The sequence below is a fragment of the Porites lutea genome, chromosome 4 (assembly GCF_958299795.1).
Source record: "Porites lutea chromosome 4, jaPorLute2.1, whole genome shotgun sequence".
Classification (NCBI taxonomy): domain Eukaryota; kingdom Metazoa; phylum Cnidaria; class Anthozoa; order Scleractinia; family Poritidae; genus Porites; species Porites lutea.
In genome coordinates, this window is record NC_133204.1 from 16,315,781 (window position 1) to 16,335,332 (window position 19,552).

The following is a 19,552-nucleotide window of genomic DNA, read 5'->3' on the forward strand; positions in this document are numbered from 1 at the left end:
GAGCATTATTCGAGCATTTTAGTGGCATTTTCCCCGGAAAATTAATTTTTCCGAGAAAATAAAATAGAAATTAAATTTTTTTAAGGAGCCCATGCCCCACGAGCTCCAGCGTTTTTAAAGAAAATGAAGACTAAAACTCAAAAATCACAAAAAACCTAATACAACTGTTTTTTGGCTGTTTTTTGACTTGCACGTTTTTGTAAGTGTAAACTTTGAAATTAATTTTAAAAAACCGTTTGTATAATGAGCATTATCCGAGCATTTTAGTAACTTTTTTGGGGAGACCGAGCATTTTAGTGGGAAAAATGGAGCATTAAGGTGGAGCATTTTAGTGGGGAAGCAAAAGCATAATGTACAAAAGCCTATTTACCATCCAGTAAATGTCTTAGTAAATTTTTCGACTTTTCTGTCCGACGCTCATGTCAATTTTCTCATTCGCCATAAAACATGATTCTACGTATTCTTTCTCTCTCTTACTGTTCAAAAAAGGTCTATTTCCCTATCTCATCAATTAAATCAGCAAATTGATTATCCTACGATGGTCCACAAGTGCAACGGCCAAACAAATAAATTTACAGCAAAATGAAACGTCACGGTAAAATATAATCAGCTCACGACATCTATATGTACATATGTTCAGTTCAAGTTTTAACGCTCAGCCACAAAACTGGATTAATCAAGAGTGTTAACAATAATCAACAACTAAATCAATGTACCTGAGAAACAATATTTTTAAGATCCCTGTTCAGAAGGTGTTAAATTTGTACACAGCGCTTACCAGTTGAAAACATAAATACAGTGTTTGTTGTAATCTGTGACAAAAAAATGTCCAGTATCAGACACGGCACAACCAATAAGATGACTATTATGGTCAAAACAACTCCCGGCTACCTTAGCGACATATTTTCCGTCAAGTGTGAACAGTTGCAGTCTTCTGTTCCCCGCATCGCAAACGATCAAACGGTTGAACTTGTCGATAGCGAGACCAGTGGGACACGAGAACTGCTTATCACCAGTTCCCTCACTGCATATGTCATGTAGATACTCTCCTGCGTTGTTAAATACCATGACACGGTTAGCTTTTGGATAAGAGACAAAAAATTTGTCTTGCTGATAAACAACACACCATGGCCCCGCATCACAACCAGGAGCCCTGAACAACTGAAGAAGGTTTTTCCCATCAGGACTGAGAACTTTGATTGTTTTGTCATCATAGTCACTTGTGATTATGCGACCATCACTCACAACAGATATGTACCATGGTATCTTCCAATGTTCTTCGCTGATGTATCGAATGAATTGACCACCCTCAGTGCACAAGTACAAGGTGGCTTTATTGTCGCCACTCTCGACAGTGCTAAGGAGGTCACCAGACTCGGTAAAAGCCACCGAATACGTTTCAACTTCCAATGCTATCTCTCTGAGGAAATTCCCATCAAAGCCAAACATCTGAACTCTCTTATTGCTTACATCAGCAACAGCAAGCGTCCTTGTTTTATCATTCACAGCAATACCACAAGGACTCTTGAACTGCCCTTGTTCTTTCCCTTCTGATCCAAATTGAAACGCAAATTGATACTGATGCTGAATCACCTGCAATACACAGGGACTACCGGTCAGCGGCTGTCCATTAACTTGGATCTCTAGCCTATGTTGTCCAACACACTGTGGTGTGTATGTTACTGTGTACTTGCCGTCTTTGGTGTCTTTTATCTCTGTTTCCAGTTGATCATCTGCTGGAGTTATAATGTTGACTTTTACTTGATCATCTTCATGATAACACTGCTTTCCATCTGAATCTCTAGTTACAACGATGAAATTTGCCACCGTTTTTTCTCTTACAAGTTCTTGATTGTCCACTTCCGCTAAGCAAAGTAAGGGATTTGTATTACTAACCACAATTCGATCCAAACCCGGATTCAGTTGATTTTCGACTATGTAATGCACGTGTGGTGGTTTATAAATGTCAGGTTTTGTTGTATTCAAAAGTTCTTCACAGCGTCCAACAACGATCTGATTTGTTTGAAGAATCTCGGCACTGACGTTTCTTTCCAGGGTACTTGCACTTCGTTCAAGGCAACTTTTTAGTTGAGTAAGAATTAACTCAAACTTTTCTATTTGCGTTGCGTGATGTTCTTGTTGGGCCTCAAAAATTTCAGCAAATTTGGCTTTCATGACCCTTTCATGTTCTCGTAATTCACGGGTACGTTCCTCCACGCCATCTGTCATCTTCTTTTCCGCTGACAAAATCTCATTTTTTGTTTTGTCCATCAGCTCAGTTTGTTTCCTAATTTCGTTCTCGTAAATTACAGTTTCCGCTTTCACTTTCTCCAAAGCGCCCTTCATTTGCATCTTCTGTACTTGTGCGGCTTTCTGAGTGTCTGTCATGGTGTGTCGATTATGGCTTACTATACAGCACTTCTGGCAAATAAGAACTTTGCATTCTTCGCAATAAAATTCCAGCGGCTGATTTTCGTGATATTGCTGTGAACACATGGCGGGTCTGTGGATCAACTCTTGAACATCTTGCACATTTAATTTCTCTATCACAACATTGCGATGACCTCTTGTGGTCTTTAGGCGCTGATGAGCTTCAAAACAAGAAGTACAGAGGAATATTTGGCAGACGAAACAGTAAGAGGAAGCAGTATTGTTTTCATCACAACTGCTGCATTTCCGGGTCTGTGTGCCGCCATCTTTTAGAGCGAGAACATCCACCAATCGGTTGAGATGATAAGATGCAGGCAAATTCTTGAACGAGTCTCCTTCAGGAATTTGGAAAGATGTCTGGCAAACCGGACATTTGATTGTCGCTTGTAGCTGTCTTCTTGCAAAATTTGCGTGTTTGTCAAGACACTCAAGACAGAAAGAGTGAATACATGGCAAAGTCTTGGGATTATTGACTGTCTCCAAACACAGCGGGCATTCAGCTTCCTTCTTAAGAACTGTAAAGAGCTGTTGAACATCCATGGTGAATCTAGAGCTGCAAGCGATGGCTCCTTGAAATCATGTGATTATGGGTGCGGTTTGCTAAGCAGTGTAACCAGATAGGACTCAGTGTTTTTCATTGTAATTGAAAAGCTGACATGAATCCAAGCGAAAGAGAAACACAATGAACAAAAAAAAAGAATAAGGAAATGAAGTCAACTGGTTAACTGAAGTGTACAATAAAAGAGAACTGATGAATTTTGGACTTGCTGTCAGTCGATGGCACAGGTATCCCAAGCTAGCGTTCACATCAGTAACTGATGAAATGTTTGTACAAAAAAAAAACGGTAATGAATTATAAGACGTTTATGGCAATTGTTCGCTAGAGCCGGCGAATCAAACACGGTTACCGTGTGAAAGAAGCGCGAAAGTTGGGGAGACGGTAGCCTTACCACCATTTTAAAAGCAGCCGCCCCCAACTTCCTTCAATTTGGTTCATATGTGCAGAAAAAGTGACCTCTCCAGGAGCCCATAACTACGTACGGAGTTAGCCAATTTCAAGCGAGTGCTTGCCTCATGTTGTTTTCACAGATCAGTTTATTTTTTGGTTTTATTATCTGGCAAGATCTTAGAAAATCATCAACGTCCAAAAATCAGTTAGTAAAACTTACAGAACTTAAAAGTTTGACGTGTTAATGACTTTTGGCGGGTTCTCGCTTTTCATATGCGTCAAGACCACGTGACCAAGAAACGACGGGCTCTGAGAATGCTAGCTCGCCTGTTCAGCGGGCTCCTGACGTCTGCGTGCATGCCACCTTTTTTCTCTACCCTCGCCCTAACCGTGCTTGCCCTGGTTCAAGGAAACCCTTGCCACGCAGCCAATTGCGAAACTAAAGGTAGACACCTTCATTTTTTATCTGAATGGGAAGTGTGTGATCAAATATGTTCGGTCTCGCCATCTGCTTGATCACTATTCCAGCCGGGCGTGGTTCTCAAAACTTGAGAAACCAGCCTCTTCAATTAAGTAACAACGACGCTGATAATCCCGGATAACATGACCGGAAGTTTAGTGTTTCGCTAGATGGAAGGCTTCCGCTTTACTCGAAAGCAGGGAATGACGTTGTGGAGTGGACTATGATCAACTTCTGGTTAAGTTACTTTTGACTTCCGGCAAGTCAACGCACAACTCTCTTATTTAAAGATCAGTGATGATGTCAAAATTAGACATTTGTTGAAATATTTTTAGTAAGCAAGGCAATGCGCATGACGGTATTTTGGAAGAGACTTGGAAGAGCGCAGGGAAGACCCCTGTGAAAAAGGCGGTCAAATTACAAAATGGTGTCATCAGATCCTTCTTACGTGGTTGTAAACAAACAGCTTCACGACGTTAAACGCTTTCAACACACCGTTATAGCTCGATTGAAAAGTAAGGCAAGTGCTAACGAAATCTATTTATGATATTTTCGTAGATAAAATTAATTCGAATGGGCAACTTAGCTGCACATTGTAACTCTCTGACCTACGCCCTATGAGCCTCTGGCTTTGGCATCTTATTATCGTTAACTTGTGCTTTGTGTACTTATTTATCAATCAATAAAGAAAGTTTATTCTTTGTGTTCCACCATAGAAATCACTATGTACACCCCAGACTGTAAACTGCAGAGATCTTGAAGGACGACACAGCACCTCTCTTCATTTGCTGCTGGTTACAACAGAGTTACAGTAGTGGAATGCTGAATGGAGCTGATGTGTATGCCAAGGACAAAGGGTAAATTGACTAAAATCAATATAAAACCTTTACAATCACAAATAACCACTCACGGCTGTAGCTGCAACACATTACACGTATTTTTCACTGTATGCACTTGACATTTTACATCATCTGATTGTGGTGTTAGTGGTCACTCGTATACAAGGCTGTCTTTCAGGTGATATGGCGATTTTTTTTCTCATAATGATCAGTTGTCAGAATGTACCTGCACCCCATGGTATGATAATAGACCTCTTTAGCTTGTATGTTTTGTTTTCCTAATAGAGGTCCTAGGGGAACTTGAACCTTTGTCTTTTCATAAATTGTGTGTACATATGCATTTGAATAAAAAGAAATTTGAAAGAAACACTAGTTCTCTAGAGTATCACATGTATCACATGACCTGTTTTGGGAAAACAAACCATACAAGCTAAAGAGGTCTATTGGCAGCCATAGACTAGCAGTTTCAGTCAAGTACTTCAAAAGCACAGGGAAACTTCACTTACAGGAACCTGTTTTATTGTAGTTGACTCTCTGTAACATGAAAGAACATTTTTTGGTCCTTAATATATGCGCCATAATTTCTATGGTACTTTTCTCATTAATGAGGAATTTTGGGCCTATTCCTCACGTAATATTATCACTGTCGGTTGCACAAGGTGGTTTAACTTTGTGTATTTTCTCTGGTTTCTATTTCTGTTAGAGGAATGGTCTCTCTCCATAATGCTTGCTCTTATGGTCATTATGAAGTGGCTGAACGCCTTGTCAAGGTAATACATCTTATTCACAGAATGTGTAGATTGTAGCTGGTGCATGAAAGACTTAAGTCTGAAATCTGAAATGTCATCCATCTCTTCACTCCACCCCCTCCAAGGCACAAGGTGCTGGCGACACGAGAATTATCCTTCCAGGTATTTACTGGGATTGAGTCACGGTGCTCAGCCTTACGAAGTAGGTGGACTTAAGGGTCCCCAGTTTGCACCTTAAAACTTTTAAACATCCCCGGCAAAATTAATTCTTTGTACTCATGTAAATTAAGGCATGGGCCTCAATTTGCCTTAATTTGCTCTCTTCAAAAGTGAGGGGGTGGTCTATATCTAAGAGCTTTAGATGAAGAGACATAAATTTTTGCCAGCTAACCACATTTTTAGTTTGTGTCAATTTTGTGCTTTAAAATTATGCAAATTAGGTCACGTGACCTCCATCGGCTGAAAAAGCTTGTTCTTTAAACGGCAACACTTTTTCGTATGTCTTCAATTATTTTACCGGTTGCATAATGTTAATGCCGTTTAATGTATCACTTCTGTGCTTGGCCTTTTTTAGATATTTAAAATCGAAGGCGTTAAGATGGGATACAATTGCTTTGGGGGACTGGGTTTAGTTGAAAAAGCCGTTTATTTTCTAAAACAGTAAAAAATTCAAAAAAGGCAAAGCAAAGTCTTGTAGATGCTTGCATTACACATTGTCCTAAACCAGTCCGGTTTAATAACTCACAACAAAAAGTGTTGCCATTTTTGTTTAAAGACTTTTTATTGTTTTCTGGCCGTGTGGAGTCACGTGACAACATTTGCATAATTGAACATCACCTAATTGACAGAAACCACACATGTATGTATCTGGCAAAGTTTCATCTTTCTACTGCTTACGTGCTCAGAGATAGACCACCCCCCATCACTTTTTTACTGAATCACTGGGGACTCATGCCTTAATTTACCCGAGTAACTGCAATCCTGGTTAAAAGTCAAAAGTGACAGTGATGCGATAGTACTTCCCACCCCTCCACCTTAATGGTGAAACTAAGGATATACTCATCAACGTTGTTTGTGGGGTATGGCGTGGGCTTGGCTATGTGTGAAATAAAAAGAGCCCCACAAACGCAAATTTGTCGCAAGGCTTTTGGTCGATGATTGAAGTTGAGGATGATTCCCTGTCTAACTATTGCGATTGAAATATCTTTTTAGGTTACCCTGGCTTGGATCTTGATGTAGGAGAATTCCTTGACAGCCTTCAGCTCAATAACCTTAAGGATATATTTGAAAAAGAACAGGCAAGTAGCATTTGGGAGCTAGAAAATACAGTCTTTAAGAGCCAATGTCTGTAATTTTCGAGAATCGGCTGACAGTAGTGAATTTTTTAATTTCTTCATGTTTTGCTCAAATAATCTCTATAGTACACTAATTTCAAAATCACCTTAAAACTTGTAACAGCTTTTTATTTTTTCATGAATCAGGCAAAGTTTGAAAAACTCTAAATATCGGCGCTCTTTCGAGTATGAAATTAGCGAAAATTGAGCATTTTCTTCGCGCTCGTACATAAAAACGGAATAATATCTCTAGATGAAATCAAGTCACAAAACAGTCACATATTTTTACTTTATAATTCAGCAATTAACTTTAAATAAACCGTTTAAATGAGACTGTACCGGCTGCAAGAAGAAACACGGTTTCAGCACTTTTCAAACATGGCAAATTTGACCTAACTTCACCATCGTAAAAACCCAGTTGGTACATGGAATTTCAATATGAAACAAGAACTGTATTAAAGCATATCCTTTGCTGTTGTTTGTGTTAAAATATTTCTGGCGGCATTCCAAATGCGCACCGTCGAGAGACCAAAACCTGAAGGTTATTTTGACACCAGGAAAGCGCGTGCAACAAGCAAGTTTCGACGCTTGGAATATTAATCCTTTCAAACGTAAGTTACTTCGACATTTAAACCCTAGTCAGAGTTGTAACGGTTTCAGATTATATTTCGGCGTTTCTGTTCGGTTTAACACGATTCCTTTCAACTGATTTTTGCGATAATCCGTAATGAAGAGACACGAATACGCAGTTCAAATCACAGTTAGTAGAGGGGAATATTGTCGAAATACTCGCTTGCTATAGTTTTAATCGTATTGAAACCTTAAAATCAGAAAAGTTATTTACTTACCTGAACTTAAATGCTAGACGGGGTAACAGTACCGTTAACTAAATTCTGCATCAAGGCAGAATCAAAGTTAAGTTTGTGTATATTTTCAATCTGTCAACACGAGGGAAGATGACATTCCGGAAGTGCGTGACGCGTAACGCGCCGGCAAAGAAATTCCTGGTATAAGTGTCTTACGGTGCAATTCTTTGACGCATGTTCGTATAGCATCTCGCACATATTCAAACTTGGTTTGTGGCGCCTGTGGCCCCAGTAATGCTGAATGTATTGCGATCATAGAAAAGATGTCGTGAGTCACTTGTTAGTCACGTGAGTATGTAGGGCAATAACCAAACATCGACCTCACCATGCTAATGATAAAAGTAAAGTTTTCTGCATTTACGTTAGGTGACCTTTGTTTGATCCACAAAATTGGCGCATGAAAATAAGAGTTTTTCCTCACCACCGCTAAATGTATGGGTGCGCGGTGGCGGTGCAACAAATCACGTGGTACCGTTCTAGATCAGGCTACTGGCTGCTCATAGAGGGGTCCACCACGAAGGAGTTTTAGCACACAGGTCACTGCAGGTGCAGACTTAGCGAAAAGGGCATTCTCCATCTGAAATTTAAATCGACATGAAAGGCTATTTTCAGCCTTTTATCTCTTTTTCGCGCAACGTATTTGGTTAAAAGATGATAAGTAAAATGGCTGAGGCATTTTAAAGCATTTTTTTATTTAGGCGTCGGATTTCGGCGTTATGAAAAAGAACTTGTCAGTGAATTTGTTTATTCTCTAGCCTGCGAAAGAGTGCCGGGGGGTGGTGGCGGAGGGAGCCAGGTGACTATTCCTTTTTTTAGGCGGGAGTTAGCATGTACGTGCATTCTGGTCTAACGCCACAACGTGTAGACTGGCCTTTAATGGGCGGGGGATCAGATCGTCAGCCGCAGGTTGAGGTCTAGCCAGAAGATACCCTTGCTGCAGAGGAGCAAAGCAATACTACTTTCAGTAATTTAAACATGTTAAACACTTTTATTTCGCTCATCAAATATGTCCATTGTCCATTGTTGATTTGTTGTTTTTCAGGAATGTTCTTTTGCGGAGCATTGGCCAATTTTTCTTTAAACAGTTTTACTCGTTTCCATTTCCCTGCTCTACCTTCATGTTGCATATGGCGTAAGTGTGTACCTAAATCCCTCAATTCATACTGAGGAGATCTACAGAGAAGTCTATACGCCAAGCGGGGTTAAGATTAGTCTATTACAAGCAAAGGCTCAGAAGGCTAAGTGCAAATAAAAGAAAACTAGGGTGAAAAGTTTTGCAGACTCGGCTTACTCTATTTGTTTTCTTTCTCTGTTTGACTTTCGGCTTGTACATCCTAAAATCAAGTTTAGTTCGTCATGTTTTGGGGAACATTCAATATAAAAATAATAAAAAAACAGTGTTAATTGTCATTTTATTTTTTCTTGTACACTCGTGCGATGATTTATCCTTGTCTGTACAGTTGCGTGACAAGACTCAAATCACACACCGGCTTTCATCACGCAACACAGGGTTTAGTCCGTGGCTAAACGACGGAAAATTTCAGTAAACTGCGGCCACTTGCACTTGAAGCGACTGTGGTAAGTAAATTCTTATAGATCTCGTATCTCATTTATTTACACTCAACACGAAATTAGCAGCGTTGTCTTTTTTAGCTACTTGCGTGCAATCAAATGCAGTGTTAATCTACTTAGTTCTTTTTTATAATCATCAAATTGAAAAGTGTTTTTCAAAAGATCTTAAGAGCTTCCCGTAATGTGCCCCTTATAAAAGAAGCTAAGTTTGCAAAAACGTTTGTGTGCCTACACTCGCGGCTAGTTTGTTGCAGCGTTCCAACGTGCGAAACTACCCTGCACGTTTCGGTGTCTCAGCGACGCACTTTTGTAATGCGGGCCAAAATTTTTGAACACAAGAAACGGCAAAGGATGTGCTTTATAATAGTGTTTGTTTCATGTTGAAACTCTATGTACCAATTGGGTTTTTTCGATGGTGAAGTTAGGTCAAATTTGCCATTTTTGAAGAGAGCCGAAATCGTGTTTCTTCTTGCGGCCGACACAGTCACATTTAAATAGCTTATCTGAAGATAATTGCTGAATTATAACGTACAAGTCTGTGTTTGCTTTCTGACTTGATTTCATTGAGAGATATCATCCCGTTTTTATGTACGAGCGCGAAGAAAATGCCTAATTTTCGCTAATTTCATACTCGAAAGAGAGCCGATTTAGCGTTTTTCAAACTTTGCCCGATTCATGAAAAAATAAAAAGCCGTCACAAGTTTTAATGGGATTTTTGAAATAAGTGTACTATAGAGATTATTTGCGCAAAATATGAAGAAATTCAAAAATTCACGACTGTCAACCGATTTTCGAAAATTACAGACACTGGCTCTTAAAAGGGCTAAATATATTAGACGAGGTTGTTCGCTCGCCAAAATCTTGGCATGTGAAAAATGAACAGAAAGAATTTGTTGGTGATAAAGATTATTTCTCCGTAATATCATGTCCTAACAGCTGAATCTTTATTCAACAAAATTTAACTTTGTGTTTAGATGACAACCGAGCCAGGCCGGTTAGCCGGGATCCTGGTAATCACTCTCGTCTGGACGTACACCCCACCGAACCAAACCAGCAAGGGGAAAGCGGGTAACACAGCTCATGCGCACTGTTTCCAGTCTCTTGGTAATCATTGCGGCTCCTGGGTGGCTCGCGAACTGGGCCCATACTATGAAACCCTTCAGAGAGTGCCGCGTACAATTTGTGTCGGACGCATTTGCTTTCGTTGCTGATTGTCAGTGTGTTTTGTTGCCCAGATCTCCTGGGATGTGCTTGTCAACATGGGCCATGAGGAACTTAAAGAGATTGGAATCCACGCGTTTGGTCACAGACACAAAATTCTCAAGGCAGTTAAAGAAAAACTCTCTGGCTTACCACAACTGGGTAAGTGAATTTTCTGAACGAACTTATAGAGGTTGTCGGATAAAAAGCCATGAGCTTAATTAAAGAGTTTTTTTCCCCTTTTAAATCCGCAAACTAAAACCAGCCGACCCAAAGAGTACGAAGCGACAAAAGCGCCAAAGAGCATGTAGACAAGTCCCGTGTGGCTTAGGTTCTGCTTCTGATTGGTTAAAACACGATTGTGGTAGCCATTGGCTGAGTTGAAATTTAGGAACATGTGCGGTCACAAACGGACTTGCGTGGACATAGGCTGTTTCTATAATGTTCATCGTTGTTGTTATCTTTTGTTTTGTTCTGTTTCAGGTGGCGGGCCTTTCACTTATTCAAGCCAACAAGAAACAGTTGTTCATGACTTACCTACGGACGACAAGGACTACATTTCTGTTGCAGAGGAGGTGAGCTAATTTCTTCTTAATCAATCTGTCTCCTAAAAAATAACTGCCATTGTTTTAACCTCCTGAACCGATTCGTAGAAATATAGCTTACACTGCATCTCCATAGTAACTGTGTGGGGGAGGGGATAAGGTTGGGCTTTTCACCCCCTCCCCGTCATGTTTTTGTAACCGTCTGCTACGCTGGCTAGAATTCCGCAGACTTTTAATGTTCTTCGTGTGACGCTTAAGCTAATTAATCTCCTCCAAAATACAAAACTGTAGAAATTCTTCACATCGTATATCCACTTGAGAACTTATGATATTTACGTATATTGTTTTCAGATGCAGAGTACTGTTGTGAAACACAAGAAAGATGGCGGCCAATCCGGTGGAGTCTTCAACTCCTACATAATTGTCAGGGTTAGTAGTTTTGTATACATAGTTTACAGCCTTATAGTTTTGATTCGTTGAACTAAACTCTCCTAAAACAAATAATAGTCATCGGATATTCACGCCGTCGATTTTTATCGCATCATTTATCAGACGAACGCGCGAACCAGACGCGAATGTCAATACAGACCTCGAAAGGGTGGGGCGCGGAATCATTCGCGCACCTCCTATACACCCAAATCTTCTTTTTGGATAGAGGATGTAAGTTGAGAGGATTTAAAACCAAAGAGTTTAGCCTATCTTGTTCAACTTTTTGTCGTTTTCCAATCACTGTCAGTGCACTTGAAAAGTGATTGGTTACGACATAAGATCATTATGTGTTCTATTGTTTATTTGGCTTTTGACCGTAATACAAACACTTGGTGACATAGTGGCCTGGATGTTACGAGAAAACAGCAAGTCCATTTTCTCCTTTCTTCAACCTCTGTTTCCTTCTGTTTTAGATTCAGCGGGTCATAAACAAAAGACTCTGGGATAAGTACGTTTACAGAAGAAGAGAGGTAAGAGTTTGTTTTTCATTGGGTAGTTTAATCTCCCTTGCACGTATTTACCTGCACGTGTGGGTTATCTTCTGCCAAATAAACGAAGATAGACGCAATGTTTATCTCTCGATTCACTCTTTGTAGGTTGCAGAGGCTAATCACAACCACAGTAATGAGAGAATGCTATTTCACGGTATGTGATTACTTTGCAGTAGTTTGTTGATAACAGTCACTTTTTTTTCTAAAGTTAAGAGTAAATCATCATCAAACTGTTCTTACTTTTCTTTTAGGTTCGGCATTCATCAACGCTATTCTACAAAAGGGATTCGATGAACGTCATGCTTATATTGGAGGGATGTTTGGAGCAGGTGAAAATGTTTTATCGAAACAACAACACGTTTATGGCATTAAGCATTTCAAACCTTCAGTGAGGCAGTCGTGAAAATAAATAAAAAGATAAAAGTATTAAACGTGCCCAAAACTTACCCTTTTGTTTTGCTATAGGCTCTTTTTCTTCAGTCAATTTTTCTTGCAACTTGTCTTGAAATTTTAATGCGCCGCTGCGATAAAAGTTCCCCAAGAACGCGTCGCTTATTATATCACTCCCTGAAATAACCAAGTCTTGCGACCTTTGCGTTGGACCAAGCCTTTGGAAAAGTTAGAATTGTTTCTCCTTCGTGCGATGCTTGCTTTAACAAACATTTTTCGAGACACGTTCATTCAGCGAGGTGTTACAATGGGCAACACAACCTTATTGCTAAAAAAACTGCGAGACGAATTGCAGAGATTTTGAGAAGAACTAACAATGTCATTTGTGCAGGTATTTACTTTGCGGAGGACTCTTCAAAGAGCAATCAGTATGTTTATGGTATTGGTGGTGGATCAGGCTGCGCTCTACACAAGGACAAGTCCTGTTACTTATGCGAAAGGTAACAGCTCAAGTTATTTAAAGGATATTTTTAATAGAGAAGTATAACCTGAACTTAAGAGGTATTTTGCGGAACGTAGTATTTTTCAGCTAAACCAACTGCGCAAAAGAGCGCCAAGCCTGCGGGAAAGCTCTCCATTAAAAATTCGCGCAAGCAACGAGCGAAAGGGGAATCTTCCCTCGCGGGCTCGCTTGCTTGAAATGGAGAGGTTGTCTGCTGGCTTAAGGGTGCTCGATTTTCCCCTTTCCTCCGGCTATTGAGTTTCGAACATTCCGCAACGTAGGCTACTGTCAGTGTCTAAAAGCATTGGCAGGTTTGGGAGAATTAAGATTTTGATCAAGGGGGCTGGGGTATTTAGCAGATTCTTTTCAATTCATTACTAGCTCCTTTTACGAGTCATCATTTTTTTATTATACCGAGATAACCGGGGCGAATTATGGTACTCGCTCACAACCAAAAAAGACATCTTGCATTAGATAACATTTCCTGAATTGTAAAATGAAAATATTTCATTATTCGCTTTACTCAAGGTTTTCCTTAATTAATTACAACACTGATTGCGACGCTTAAGCCACACTTCTTTTGGCGCAGTTTATTGAGTAACCAATAATTAATAATTTATATGAATGCCACCGGCCTGACGTGAATTTGAATCCAATGGAAGATTTCATTCTAGATCTTATCTGATCAGCGCGATGTTTTCTATCTGGCAGGCAACTTCTTCTATGTCGTGTGGCCCTTGGTAAGCCATTTTACCAGTTTTCAGCCGTCAAGATGGCGCACGCCCCTCCTGGTCATCATTCAGTTACAGGACGTCCCAGTTCAGAAGGGCTGTCGTTTGCCGAATATGTTGTGTATAGAGGGGAACAGGTATGTCTTGCTTTTTAGTCGAGAGCTGTATTTTCTTTTCTCGTTGCACTTGTGGTTAGTAGCGACCCTCAAATTTGACTACTTCCGCAATTGATTATATCGGGTGCGACTTTGCTCAACATTTTTTTAGCCAGATTGACAAAAGCTAAATTACGTGCAACAGAATCTTCATACCGTCCAACCCCTGCACCATGAGGTTTTCTAATTTGTGAATGTATCAAAGTCCGCGTCTTTCCTGAGAAATTCGTAATTTCCTTTATTTTTGAGATTTTCAGTGTTGTCCGCGGGGAACAGGCGCTCCACTGACATAAAGCATAGATATTTTGAGCGACACACCTCAACCGGAAATGAGGCCTTTTCCCTTTTAATACAGTAAAATTCCGAAAAAAAGCCCCTCTATGTATAAGCCCCTCCAAATATAAGCCCCCCAAACCGGTATCACAAAAAACCCTCCCTTAAATCGCCCCTCCAAATATACCCCCCGGGGTGGTGGGTGGGGGGGGGGGGGCTTGTACTCGGAAATTGCCCTCAAATACAAAGTAAAACAAAGCAAAAACGGTAAATTTCCATCCACCTATAAAGCTATCCCAATCGATTTTGAAACACACATTTCCCTCCGTAGATATTTCCCTCCGAATATAAGCCCCTCCAAAAATAAGCCCCTCAAAAAGGGCCTTTGAAAAGTATAAGCCCCGGGGCTTATTTTCAGAATTTTACGGTATGCCTTGACACTAACAAATAGGAACGATCTGCCTTTAAATTGGGCAAAACCACTGTCCAAGAGTGCAAAAAGTCCGGCTCGGTTGACCTTGTTGATTTGTGCTATTCAAAAAACACAGATTTGGTTATGATAATATGATGCCAGTGTCTTTTTAAAAAACTGTATGTGCCATTTGGTTAATTATCTCATGACGCACTTCGTCCTTGTTTCCTTTGTTGTTTATAGGCCTATCCAGAATACCTGATCACTTACAAGATTGTTAAACCCTTCAACGTTGAGGCATCTCCATAAATTCCTTGTACATCACTACCAATTAAGAATCTGAATGACTGAGATTGCTGTACATATCTACATAACAAAATAAGCGTCACAACGCCGTGTAAATTCCAGCGTCAACAGAAATGTATGACCCCACTAAAGGGGTAAATAACCACTCGGAGAAATCAGCAACATGATAACAAGGAAGGGATAAGAAATAGGATGTACAAATTCCAAGAAAACCTGTTACCAAGAAAGAACATTACTGGGGGGAACTCCGCATAAGAAAGGTTGGGGATGCTCGTCGAAAATTTTGAATTAAACCCCTAAACCCCTAAAGGAGACCAATATGGGCGCGGTCCAAGCTTTTTTTCACCCCTAAAAGAGACGAAAAAAATATGCATATCAAATATATATTTCTATATTTTTTCGCGTGCAACCCTAAATGAGACCTTCACGGCTAAATATGATGGCGTTTTGCCCAGAACACTCTAAGTGAGACCAAAATCCGAAATTTACTCCCCAAAGCGAGACGACGAGCAGCCACACCCATTTCATATGCGGAGTCTCCCCCCTCCCCCCCCCCCCCGGGAATATTAAGCTTACCACGAAGCTGAGATTCAACTATGGCCCTAGTTGTTCAAAAGCTGGATAGCACTATCGACTGAATAAATCACTATCTAGTGGATAAATATTAGGGAAACCAATTGCGCTATGCAGTGGATATAGATTTATCTGGTGAATAGCGTTAACCACCTTTTGAACAACTTGGACCTGGCTAATATACCTCAGAGCTGATTATGGATTTTAAAGAAAAACACGACATATGATGGCAACAAATAAATCATGAACATTGTACTTGTATATTATCGCAGAACAATCTTATATAATCTTGTAATTTAATATTGTAAGTAGTAATCAGTTAATGCAAAACAAAAATGGTTATTCAACCGTGTCGACCTGACAAAGGAGAAGCTTTTTCCCCAAATGGAAAGCAGGCTTTTTACATACCGTATAGTACCACAAACTGTACTTTCAGCAGGTTATCCTCCTCGCTAAATGAAAAACCTTTTAATAATTGGTAAAGCCCAGCGAAAGGGAATTTAGCCTAAAATTTTATCTAAAGCCTTACTTGACATTACTTTGAAAAATAAGTTTACGTTGTGGTCAAAGTGTCTAAGTTGGAAGTTGATTTTCTTTCTGTGTTTTTTTACTAGTTTGGCCTTTGACTGCTGGGGATTTCTTGCAACATTGACACCTGTCACCTCTTATTTGGACAATCTACTTTTCTAAAGTTAACGGTGTTCCTTTACCGTAGTTTGTTTATCACTTATCTGTGCTTTTGCTCTAATTGTACATGTAGGTCTGTAAATATATCAACTATTTCATTTAACTCCATGTTATCAACGAGCCTTTTTTTATACCAATATCAAAATGTTAGAGCAACGTTTTTCTGCGTGGTTGTTTGTTTGAAAGTAGATTTAGTTCATGTATTGTTAATATCAAGGACGTTTAACTCAGACAACTTTTTGCATGCGACCTACATCATCGGGGGGGGGGGGTGGGGGAAGCTGAATAATTGGATCACGATTATTCATTATTCTTTGCTTTTTTTCTCCAAATTATTCATTATTCATTTCAAATTTTTCCATGATATTCATTATTCATTTTATGGTTTTTGTATCAGTTTTCCTTTCCGAAATTTTCTACAGTGCAATTCTATACATTGGTTATCAAAAGTTTACATTTCAGTATAAGCTTACATTCAACCTTATCTTTAGCAAGTACCATTCTGTTTTTCTCTATAAGTGTGGTCAAAATAATGTTATCCTTTTGGATCAATAGACTGTCTATGCATTTACTAAAAACGTGAAGGACCAAACAACAGCAGTTTAATGACTAACATAATAACTAATAACTAAAATACATTGTAATAACTAATAAACAAACTGCAGCTGAAACGAACACTTTTCACAAACGTGTTTGCACGGGACCTGCGATACTGCACCACCTACCAGGTTACTCACTCGGTCGGATTTGTAGCCTCTCCCGCAGAAGTTCTTATGGGTTCGTCGTCACGCGTTCCTGCCTAAGAACGTCTGCGTGGGAGGCTATCGGATTTTAGGACCTACTGTCTATTGGCGAAGACGAGACGGTAAGAAATTGATTGGTTGAATATCATCGAGTATCAAATCTTTCAAATGAGTACCAATAAGCTGATTAAGAGAACCGAACCTTTGTACTGACCTGCTCCGATTGTGCACTAAACGTCACTTTTCAGGTGACCATATAGGCAAGCTGGAAACATTGTCAAGATTGACAAATACACCTACCGTGAATGACGATTTCCCTTCTTCTCTGACTTGTTTTTCTCATTGTTCAAAATCGAATGAAAAAGAAGATTTTAGAAAAGCGACCCAATTATACGAAATACGCTGTGGGCGTAGATACACGACACATCGAACTAAAAAGGAACCCGGCAAAGGTCAAACATCTTAAGTGAATGACATGCAACTTTGCAGGCTGTAAATTACGTGTTATCGGATTGGCTGTAAGAAAGGAACGCTGACTTTCAGGAGTTTTATTTCGGGGTTTGCCGCTTCGGATTTCTCTGGTTTCGGGCGGATTCCAATGTTTACGATGGGCAGAAAAGTTGAAATTGTTTCTTTCGTCATTCGTTTCTATGGGATCATTTAGCAGTTATGAGTTATTCTTTATTCCGAGGCTAGATGGTGTTAATCATAACTCCTGATTTTCTCACTCCAAATATTCATTATTCATTTTCTTTTAAACCCCGTTATTCATTATTCATTATTCAGCTTCCACCCCCGATACATCATGAAAGGTATCGTTTAAGTCAAACCTTCGACACATGTAAGCGAGAGTACGTTTCGGGTCTTGCTGCTTGTTATAAGCTCACCACACCAGCGACCTCACGAAAGAGCTCGCGGGTACGGCTGGTAACATACCGCACGCACTGCAACATCCTTACCAGCGTTGGATGACTACTTTGCGGTCGCATGTTTGCAAGCATATAGCGTGCAACAAAAATTGTCGGTTCCAAGAAAACGTAAACTGCAAAAAGCCGAAAACTGCTACAAGCTTGGACAGTTGCTTATTTATTATTGCCTTCTTTTACCTTTTTCTTCAACTAACCATTAATGCTCTTGTTAAAACAAACAAGAATAGCCGAAAGGCAGGGGGGGGGGGGGAGGTGTCTCCAAGGAAATCTGTGGTACAGTCCGCCTGCCAGTATGAGGTCACGTCTCGCGTCAGTGACTTTCAAAATGGCGAGCAAAGTGTTCATCGAAGAGACAGATAAAAATTTCGATTTTACCACGGAAATACCGTTCCGATTTCTTTTATTTGGAGGTTTTAAGGTTTCTCTTGTCACAGAAAACTAGATTTAAGTACTTTTTTGGAATGAAATGTCCAGTGGTGTAATGAATTTTAAAGATTCCTTTCTATCGTCGAGCAAATTTTACGGGCAATCATACCGACCGGTCACACTTTTGAGGGCCAGTGTACAGCAGGATTGAGGAGTTTAGACACAGCAATAGGAGGTTCATCAAAGGATGTATTATAGAATAAAGAAGAAAAGGCCAAAAGGAAAAATTGTGTTAAAAAAAAAAACAAACAGGGAAAAAAACGGTACAAGGAAACAGAAAGCAGCGTCGCCGGGAGTCGAACCCGGTTTATCTGCACGTGCAAGAAACTCCTTGACCACTGCACCACAGTGACACACATGATTTGAAAAAAATAATTTTGTCATATCAAAACAATTTTTCTATGCCATAGACGCTGTCTGAAGCTGGTGGAGCTGTATTTATCATGAATTGAAATATACATTTGAGGAAAACTAGCTTAAGCGTGTATCTCAAAGCTATTTCGCATTATTTCCGGTTCAACGGGCCGACTCGATGTAGATTATCGATCGAACTAGCTTTACTGAATTTGGTGGAGAATTAGGAGATTCGGGGTTGGAAGCTGAAGAATGAGTAATGAATAACGGGGTTTAAAAGAAAATGAAAAATGAATATTTGGAGTAAGAACATCAGGAATTATGATTAACACCATCTAGCCTCGGAATAAAGAATAACTCATAACTGCTAAATGATCCCATAAAAACGGATGACGAAAGAAACAATTTCAACTTTTCTGCCCATCGTAAACATTGGAATCCGCCCGAAACCAGTGAAATCCGAAGCGGCAAACCCCGAAATAAAACTCCTGAAAGTCAGCGTTCTTTTCCTACAGCCAATCCGATAACACGTAATTTACAGCCTGCAAAGTTGCATGTCAATCACTGAGATGTTTGACCTTTGCCGGGTTCCTTTTTAGTTCGATGTGTCGTGTATCTACGCCCACAGCGTATTTCGTATAATTGGGTCGCTTTTCTAAAATCTTCTTTTCATTCGATTTTGAACAATGAGAAAAAGAAGTCAGAGAAGAAGAGAAATCGTCATCGACGGTAGGTCTATTTGTCATTCTTGACAATGTTTCCAGCTCGCCTTCATGGTCACCTGAAAAGTGACGTTTAGTGCACAATCGGAGCAGGTCAGTACAAAGGTTCCGTTCTTTTAATCAGCTTATTGGTACTCATTTGAAAGATTTTATACTCGATGATATTCATTTTTATTTTATTTCTGTCTCATCATCAAGATGATACATATATATATATATCTATATACGTTCTACTCAAATAACGAATATATCTATATATCTGTATAGATGATTGCTTGACCTTTCCTATGGTTATGTGGGGTATAAATTTCAGATAGGTCATAAATAAAGGGCATATTTAACGATTGTTTTAAGGAAATTGATACCACATTCAAGACCCATTAACTCAAAATAAAATAACTCAAAATTCAATGGCCTGACTCATG

At 39.7% G+C, this 19,552-nt stretch overlaps 3 protein-coding genes across 3 annotated transcripts in view; 2 read left to right on the forward strand and 1 right to left on the reverse strand.

Annotated features, from left to right (window-relative positions):
* LOC140932682 (poly [ADP-ribose] polymerase tankyrase-2-like) overlaps positions 1-19,552 on the forward strand; it is a 128,497-nt gene that overhangs the window by 71,039 nt on the left and 37,906 nt on the right. Inside the window, exon 5 of the mRNA XM_073382196.1 lies at positions 6,640-6,725. Within this exon, the coding sequence (XP_073238297.1) occupies positions 6,640-6,725 (86 nt within the window). The remainder of the gene's footprint in view (positions 1-6,639; positions 6,726-19,552) is intronic.
* On the reverse strand, positions 775-2,970 carry LOC140932827 (E3 ubiquitin-protein ligase TRIM71-like). The gene has a single exon (XM_073382334.1). The coding sequence runs from the start codon at positions 2,968-2,970 to the stop codon at positions 775-777; it is 2,196 nt and encodes a 731-aa protein (XP_073238435.1).
* On the forward strand, positions 10,886-14,696 carry LOC140932688 (poly [ADP-ribose] polymerase tankyrase-2-like). The gene is made up of 8 exons (XM_073382202.1): positions 10,886-10,974; positions 11,296-11,373; positions 11,847-11,903; positions 12,030-12,078; positions 12,176-12,253; positions 12,706-12,814; positions 13,528-13,684; positions 14,631-14,696. Exons 2-8 carry the CDS (start codon positions 11,296-11,298, stop codon positions 14,694-14,696), a joined length of 594 nt encoding a protein of 197 aa, XP_073238303.1. The 5' UTR covers positions 10,886-10,974.

Excerpts from the sequence above, each read along its gene's own strand:
- LOC140932688 (XM_073382202.1), top strand. The coding sequence starts at position 11,296 with ATGCAGAGTACTGTTGTGAAACACAAGAAAGATGGCGGCCAATCCGGT. Across the intron at positions 11,374-11,846 it reads ACTCCTACATAATTGTCAGG|ATTCAGCGGGTCATAAACAA; the intron begins GTTAGTAGTTTT and ends CTTCTGTTTTAG. Across the intron at positions 12,254-12,705 it reads TGGAGGGATGTTTGGAGCAG|GTATTTACTTTGCGGAGGAC; the intron begins GTGAAAATGTTT and ends TCATTTGTGCAG.
- LOC140932827 (XM_073382334.1), bottom strand. The coding sequence starts at position 2,970 with ATGGATGTTCAACAGCTCTTTACAGTTCTTAAGAAGGAAGCTGAATGC.